This window comes from Mchenga conophoros, linkage group LG10 (genome assembly GCF_057382185.1).
Source record: "Mchenga conophoros isolate Kocher_MC1m ecotype Shallow Benthic linkage group LG10, M_conophoros_male_GT1.1, whole genome shotgun sequence".
Classification (NCBI taxonomy): domain Eukaryota; kingdom Metazoa; phylum Chordata; class Actinopteri; order Cichliformes; family Cichlidae; genus Mchenga; species Mchenga conophoros.
Genome location: NC_140535.1, coordinates 6,282,907 through 6,291,554, shown reverse-complemented (window position 1 = coordinate 6,291,554; position 8,648 = coordinate 6,282,907). Strand labels below are relative to the sequence as shown.

At 36.9% G+C, this 8,648-nt stretch overlaps 1 protein-coding gene across 6 annotated transcripts in view; it reads left to right on the top strand.

The window, feature by feature from the left end:
• The first annotated feature begins 735 nt into the window (after positions 1 to 735).
• ntm (neurotrimin) overlaps positions 736 to 8,648 on the top strand; it is a 181,228-nt gene continuing 173,315 nt past the window's right edge. For 2 of the 6 annotated variants that reach the window (XM_085288305.1, XM_085288303.1), the window contains exon 1: positions 738 to 1,056. In XM_085288305.1, the coding sequence (XP_085144431.1) occupies positions 884 to 1,056 (173 nt within the window). In that variant the 5' untranslated portion in view covers positions 738 to 883. Of the gene's footprint in view, positions 1,057 to 8,648 lie in introns of all 6 variants that reach the window. The other 4 variants (XR_014894065.1, XR_014894066.1, XM_085288306.1 and 1 more) reach the window with 3 other exon arrangements.

Genomic DNA, 8,648 nt, shown 5'->3' with positions numbered 1-8,648 from the left:
GTCACAATTCCTAAAATGCATTTGGAGGAGAGAGGAGGCACAGGTGGCTGCTTTTTAAAAGAGTTTACTGGTACTCTGGCACTTCGTTTCAAAAGGAAATATTCAAGATCTAAGAGTAATACTCTGATTAGAAAAAAAAATGCTACACCTGTGTTCTAATTTCCCATCAAAATATTAAGAAATGAAGGGTGGCTCAAATCTTTTGCACTGTATATGCTTCAAAAATGTGTATACTGAAGTTCTTTTTTCTTGATTCTGATTCTGATTTTTCTATGCAGTGGTATAAAGTATAAAAACGATCATCATAAAATACTTTAACAGGAAGGAACTTTTCCATAATGATGAGCACAGCCGTGTTTTTTTTTTCCCTTTTCATTGAACACTATCTGCAGACACTACACAATGACACAGAAAGCGCACTTATTACAGATCGTCAAATCACTTGCTACCCATGCAGTTCGCAAACTTAGCATCTTCCTCCCTTTAAATACGATTCCAAGTCCTCTTTTCTTAATTGTGTACTTTTTCGATTCTCTCTACCGAGGATGAAGCGTTCAATACTTTCCTGAAGGGATCTTTACGTCTTATTTCTTATGTTTTAAAAAAGACAAACAAAACCCAAAGAAAAAACAAACAAACAATCAAACAGAGGGATAATGAGAATAATCCCCACCCCCCGTTTAAAACAAAGGGCAGTGATAATCCATAGTGCAGCCAGACAGCGTCCTCTGTCTTCCTTGCTCTTCACACCACAAATACCTGGCGAGAAGATTTGGATTAAGACTAATGAACTGGGAGTACAATAATCTCCGTTCACGGCGGAGGACCGCCTCATTGTCTCGCTGTATGATTTTTGTTTGTGCGCCTTCGAAGGCTAAAGACGATGTCTATCCGGGGATATTTTGTCGCTTTTTCCAAATGCACAATTTTTCTCTCCCTGAGGATTTTGTTTCTTGTACCTGCAGGGTTGCAGGTCCGCAGCCAAGGGGATTCTCAGTCCTACAACAAAGTGATGGACAATATCACAGTCCGACAAGGAGAGACGGTCTTTCTCAGGTGAGTCTCCCCTCACACAAGTGTCTCGCTTCTGCTACTGCTGTTTATGAATTCCACCGCCAAAGTTATGCACTGCCTGTAGGCTGCCCTAAATGAAATATGTGGAATGGGATCGAGTAGCAGAAGGACTGACGTGCTGTCTGTTTTATCATGCAACCGACGTTAAAAACGGGCGGGGGGTTGAGCGGATTAGTCTGTGGAAAACACTCCATTCAAAAACGACACTGCTAATCTTCTGCAGCTGTTAACTAGAGACACTGATTGTTTTGATTGTTGTGTGACGATGCAGAACTAAAGGTGATGGGGAAAGCGTGTTTCTGGAAGGAGGACACGAGCAAAAACTGTTGTAAAGTGTTTGCTGATGGCTGTAGATGAATAGAAATATAGTTGTGGTTACAGAAAAAAAAAGAACTGAGTGACAAGTCCGTAAGATTTACACACGTTTTGTTTCTTCAGCGGTCCCCAAACCTTAGTTGGACACGGGGATTTGTGTTACTTTTACGTAATGCAATGTTGAGAGCAACAGAACCAATAAGGACAATGACCAAAGCAATTAATTTTATCACTGTTATAGGAATAGTGTTACTACTGTTTAAAGCAGGGCTGCTCAAAGTTAAGAAGGGGCAAATAGAACCAGGCTGAAAAACAACAACCCACATTCATCAAGAAGGCTTCTGCTGATAGTGACTTTCCATATGGAAAACTGACAGCTGCATAAGTATCAATGAAATCTTAATAGCCAAACAAAGGTGAAAAAGCTCACTGGTAATATCCAAACCAACTATAATTTTATATTTAAGTGATTTAGCTGGTGGAATTCTTTCTTCAACTCACTTCATCCATTTGCTAAGTCTGCCAAACTAATGGCCACAGGTCTTTAACCACTCACAGTCATACGTCATTATGCTGCGAAAATAAAAGGATTACCATATGACATATGTGTAATTAACAGATCATGAGACAATTTCTAAATTATCCCAAGCATATTGTTTCTTGCCTATTTTTGCGTGAAAAATATCAGCATGTCAGACAAACCCATTCACTGATATTATCTTCAACATCCCAATGCAGACTGGCTGACAAATATACTGCTTGCTTTTTCTACAAAATCCTCTTCATAATCCATTGTTTGGACATCACAGAGGCCTCTTCTAAAAGGTCATCAGTATGGTAAATAATGAACATAACTTGGCTGTTCCTTCATTAGGTGTAAGCTGACACAATAGGGAGTAAGGCTGGGATAAAGTGCTGACTAAACAACAATACAGCAAGACAAACTTAATCACACTGGCATCAACGTGCTCATTTTGCATTTATGGAATTGATAGAAAAACAAAATAAGCAAACAAGAGTAAAGTTGTTTCACAGACTTGGAACAAATTTTCTCCTTTTAGGATTTGTAAAGCAAATCCTTAAAATGGTAAAATGGCAACTGTTGCAAAAGAACAGTTAAAATTTATTTCAGTTTTACCTGTGTGTTATTGTATAATAGTAAATCAGATTTTTCTGAATATTTTGCACAATTTTTAGCCACAGTACTAGACTCTTGCTGAAATACTTTACAGTCCCAATCAAGCACTGTACTGACTGACCTACCACTATTTCAGCACCACCGATAGCAATCTATCATGTCCTAATATTGTTTAGGAACAATGTCAAGTCCCAACAGTATGTAACAGAGTCAAAGTTGCTCTAGATCAGTCTAAACAGCAGAGCTTGTAGGGCAACAACAACACAAAAATACATAGCATTCTTGCTCCTATCCATATTGAAACTGTCATGGAATGTCAACCCATCGCTAACCCTGAAAGAAGGTCAGTGGGATTGGCAAGCCTAAACCTACTATGATGCGTATCAGTCCTTCAGGCTGAGCAGTAATGATTGTTTTGGTCTGATTCATACATTCTGTGGCTGTGCTGTGCTTTGATCTTGTTAGTGAGTGCTTGCTCATGAAGTCACATCAGTTGAAAAGACATCTGAATCTAAAGCACATGCATTTATGGAGCTCTATGCACAATGTATAAGACTGCCCAGCTTTATAGAGTCGATGCTTCTGAACAAATATATTTTTCTGCAACTCCTGATTTGCTCATGAAATCAGGATCTTTTATATTTATGGACGGGAGGGATCTACACTATATCAACTGTAGTTTTAAAATAAGCAGGAATGCCTGCATCAAGTAAACCCTCACATTAATATCATTAATTGTTAAGATATTTTACTGATGATATGCAGTGGGTTTTAGATGTGATGATTTGTTTGCATGTTTTCCTTCATTATTTACATTCCGGGGATTCTTGACATGAGGGCAATTTTTATAAACAGGACAGAGGATTGTTTGTGTGATCAGGCAGCCTGCCAGCTGAGTCCAGAGTCTTTCTTTTTGTTCCATCCAGAACAGCTTCTGTTTTAGGTTTAATGGCAATAAGAACTGTGGATGTGTACACAAAAACAGTATGTAAGTTAAAATCCATGGTCTTACGACCTTAAACATTTCCAACATAAAACAACTTAACCTTCTACATTAAATTGATTAAATTGATCTACAATGACCTTTACTTTTAGTTGTACAACACTGAAAACACAAAACTGTGACACAATTCGAAGAATTTTAGAGGCAGTCAGTTTACAGTACAGCAACAAAAGAATATAAAAAAAGAGGACAGAGAATGAACATTTAGCAACATGCTTGAGTCACACTGGAACCTGAGCAGGATAAAAGGCCATCATAGTATTAGTAATCAGGTAATTAGGTTACCTGATGCAGGCAGGGCCCTTACAATAGCTAGGTGAGTTATTTTGTATTACCTTTATAGTACTTGGAAAACTTGAATCTGTTTGCACTTCTCAGACTTACCACTCCTGCTGTGTGCAGTGCTAACAAGCTACACATTGCCCTTTTTTTGACAACTGAGTAAGAGTAAACAAAAGAGTAAACCAATTAGTAATAGTAGCATAATAAGAATTTGATAACCTGCTAGCACTATGAAGGTTATGTATGTGCATTTGAATTTTAATCCATTATTAGAATGGCTTTAAATGGTAATAACCTCATAAGAATAAGGTTGTACTGACTGATGTTTTAGAATAATAGGAATAATAAGAAATATAATATAATAATATTATAATGCCTCAGTTAATCCTGGTTCTCCAGCATCCTACTTTGCTTAAAAGCAATAATGTAAATGTTGTGTTTATCGTTCTGACTTATTAAATGGAAACATTGATGGTACGTGTGGTTTCTGTGTAATAAGCAGGAATTAGGGTTGCAAAATGCAAAACTGCCTATTTCTAGTTGGTAAAAAAAATTAACCTATTGAAGGAAATGTCAAGACATGTTAGCTGGAAATATCTTTGGTGTTTGTTTGGTTATATAAGTAGGAATTAGGACCGCAAAATGCAAAACTGCCTGTTTTTCATTAGTACCACATTAATAACTTATTAAAGGAAATGTCAAATGTGATAATCACCTAGGAATACCTGTTGTAGTTTATGTGTAATAAAAGGAATCTGGGCTGCACTATGTAGTGATTAACATGGTATTAAGTTGAAACAGGCAGTTTTGCATTTTGCAACCCAGATTCCTTTGTATTACACAGAAAGTACCACAGATATTCCGAGGTAATTATTGCAATTCTTAAGGTGCCCTTATTAATTTTTAAAAAGAATTAGAATTGAAGCATTATAATATGGTAATACTTTCCTATTATTGTAAAACATCAGTCAAAACAGTCTTATTATTAAAGGTTATTACCATTTAAAGCCTTTCTAACAGATGATAATTCAAATGCACAGACACATCCTTTGCATTGCTAGCAGGTTGTTTTATATTGTTACCAAGGTATTACACTACTTTCTCTAATTGGTGTTGCTTCATCGTTATAGCTTTGTTTCCACTTTATTACTCCATGTTTTGTCCCTTTGTTATTCAGTAAATGAATTTCAGTATAATATTACTCACCTGTAACCATTGTTGCTACAATTATGTTACTTGGATATTACTTGGTTATTAGGTGGTAATAATGTGCAAATTTCCATATTATTACCTTTTTGTTCCCACTTTATTACCCAACTATTACCTCATTATTACTAATCAGTAGTCGAAAGCACTACCATAAGACTAATTATCAGTTTATCTTGATGTGAACGGACTCGCTAGTTTATCCCTGCTAAGGCCTCCTGTGGCGAGAGTATAGAGAGTTGCTGCATAGCAACTATCAGCATAGGCACATAACCGAAAACAATAGGAATACAAAAATATGATGATTCATTTATCTCTATTAACTTGATTGAAAATAGTTTAAATTAAAAAAAAATCACTTCATCAGCACTATTAATAATACTCCATTATGGATGTGGATCTGAACATCTAAAGTGCTCAAGCATTACAATAAACCGAAACATGAAAATGCACAGATAAGTTGATTTTGCTTTTTACCTTGCTGTGGCTTTTACCTATGGTGAAAGCCACTGCTGACCCAAAGGCTTGTGTCACATTTGCCAAAAAACATTATAATGATCCCCTAGACCTTTGGGAAAATATTCAGTGGACTGACAAAATAATAATAATAATAATAATAATAATAATGGATTGCATTTATATAGCGCTTTTCTAGGCACCCAAAGTGCTTTACAATTCCACTATTCATTTACTCTCACATTCACACACACTGGTGGAGGCAAGCTACAGTTGTAGCCACAGCTGCCCTGGGACAGACTGACAGAAGTGAGGCTGCCATATCGAACCGTCGGCCCCCCTGGCCAACACCAGTAGGCGGTAGGGTAAAGTGTCTTGCCCAAGGACACAACGACCAGGACAGAGAGAGCAGGGGGATCGAACGGGCAACCTTCCGGTTACAGATGAGCTTCCCAACCCCCTGAGCCACGGTTGCCCCATAAAACAAGATAAAAATTTAAGATTTTGCAAGGTTTGCATCTCGTATAACTGGTATAAAACTAACTCAGCATTTAATAAATAGAACATTATATCAACAGTCAAACATGTAGTTTGTGTTGGGGCCTCCTTTGCTCCTTCAGAAACTCGAACAACTTGTCGTTGTTGCTGTTGGAACCATAAATTCTGCTCCAGAATATCCTGACTATGGAGCATACCCTTATGTCCTGCTACATAACCCTTGGGACACAGTAGGACAATGATCCAAAACACACCAACAAGTCCACCTCTAAATGGCTAAAAACCCCCAAAATGTTTTGTTGTGGCCTAGTTTGTATTTAAGATGAATAACTTTAATAATTGACCAACGCGTTTCAGCTTGTGGCCTTCATCAGGGTCATCCTGATGAAGGCCACAAGCCGAAACGCGTTGGTCAATTATTAAAGTTGTTCATCTTCCCTCAAGTGTTGCTGGAGTTCCTGCTTTGTTAATTCTTTCATCCTCTCCTTGCACCTTGGAAGCAGGTGAAGTTGTGCCAGAAATTTTTTGCTGCTAGTTTGTATTTAATCCAATAGAGAATGACCTTGACAGTAGGGCTGCTCAATTAATCGAATTTTAATCACGATTACGATCTGGGCTTTCAACGATCATTAAAAATGACTGAGCTGATTATTAGCCCCTCCCTCATTTATCCGCGACACCTTAAAGGCCGGTCCGTGAAAATATTGTCGGGCATAAACCGGTCCGTGGCGCAAAAAAGGTTGAGACGGCTGATTAAGAGGACCCGAGGGAAGCTCGGAAAGCTAAGCAGAAGTTATTTGGAGAGGAGAGTGACTGCCGTTGGTTGAAAAGAGAGGTTAAAAAAAAACTTCAGTGGTGTTGCACACTATTTTATATTATTTTTTAAAGTCATTATTCAATACATTGTTATTGTTAACCCTTTAAAGTCGGTCAGAGCAGCGCTCCGTTTTGTGTAACTATTTTTAAATCCCTGTAGAACCTGAACCGTGTAAGCTAGCGCAATAATTTGTTTTGCATATGAAACTTACATCTTATGCCATCAGCTTGTCCTCGGTCACGGTTTCCTTCCACATAAATTGCATAAAAAGCGCTTGCAGGAACAAAAACATAATATTCCAGAAACACGCTTTGCCGATCCGATCAGCTGTTCGTAACACTTCGCACATTGAAACAGACGGCACCGCTAACTATCACATGTCCGCCATTTCCTGCCCGAAACCGGAAGTGATGTCATTTTCGCGGAAAATGTAGTTTTTTTTTACTTGTAGGCCTTAAAAGCCTATACTGGTCATGTTTGACTTTTCTGAATAGTTTCTGGGATGCTTAGAACTCGAATTGCACTGCTGGAAATAGTTTATTTTGATGCACCTGCTGTTTTCTTTGCAAATTTGCATCATAGGATTGTTTTTGTTTTTCCTGCAGTATATAAAAATTGCTGTATCTCCAAAATAAAACTATGAAGACACTCAAAATTAATTTCCTGTTGTTGTAAACTATTTTTTGCAACTTTTTTGTATTTAAAGTTTTGAGGGATAAACCTCTTAAATTTCTCCAAGTAAAAATATATGTTAAAAAACAAAAACAAAAACGATTTTCAATTTTCTTGTAGTTTATTGCACTTTTTTGCAATTAATGTAGTTACTATGGACTTAATGCATACATATTATTAAAATATGGGCTATAACAGTTGTATAGCAACTTGAAATGCTCCCACAAATGGCACTACAACATGTAAAAAAATAATATAAGCTCTGGCGGACTTGGTTCTATGGTAGGTCTTAAAGGGTTAAATAAATATCGTCAAATAATCGAGATCTCAATTTCAGTGAAAATAATCGTGATTATCATTTTTGCCATAATCGAGCAGCCCTACTTGACAGGGTGTTCAGGCTCAAAATCCATCCAGTATGACTGAATTAAAACAATTCTGAAAAAAAAGAGAGGGCCAAAATTCCTCCACAGCAACGTGAAAAACTCATTGCCAGTTTGCCTGTACATCCTGCTGCCAAGGGTTGAACAACTAGTTTTTAGGTTTGATGGATAATTACTTTTTTCATCTATTAACAATTTGTGTCCATGACCACGCGAAAAAATAGATGTGTTTTTTTGACTATTTCACAAACTGGTGTGATATCATGCTGGAAACTTATTTTAAGGATTAATGTATTACTATTTACTGTTTACTTTATTATTCCATATTTCTTCACTTATATTGTACTCCACCAGCAAGGTGTTTGAGAACCACTGTTCTCAGCCAAATAAATTACTTTTATTTGAGGGCGAGAGTAGGACTTGATATTGTTATTGGATACGGTTTATATGGCCTTCGTTAAAGTTAAGAAAGTTAATGCATTCTGAAAGGACTCATTGGGGCAAAAATGACAAAAATAAAAACTCTTTACTTGTACAGGAGTGTCATTTACTTGTTAAAACCATGCAAAATGATTAAACAAAGCAAGTAAGTTTAGTCATGTTATTCAATTGCTTTGCTCTTCTGAAAATTTAATTTACACCAGTAATTTATGCCACAGCAGTAGAAGGACATCATGGTAATTAAGTGGGACACTTTTCAGTTGCAAAATTTTAGACATGGCCCAAATAAATTTAAATAAACAATTTAACTAAAACAAGAGGCAAAGTTCTTGAGACCATACATTAAAATACCTCCCTCAAAAT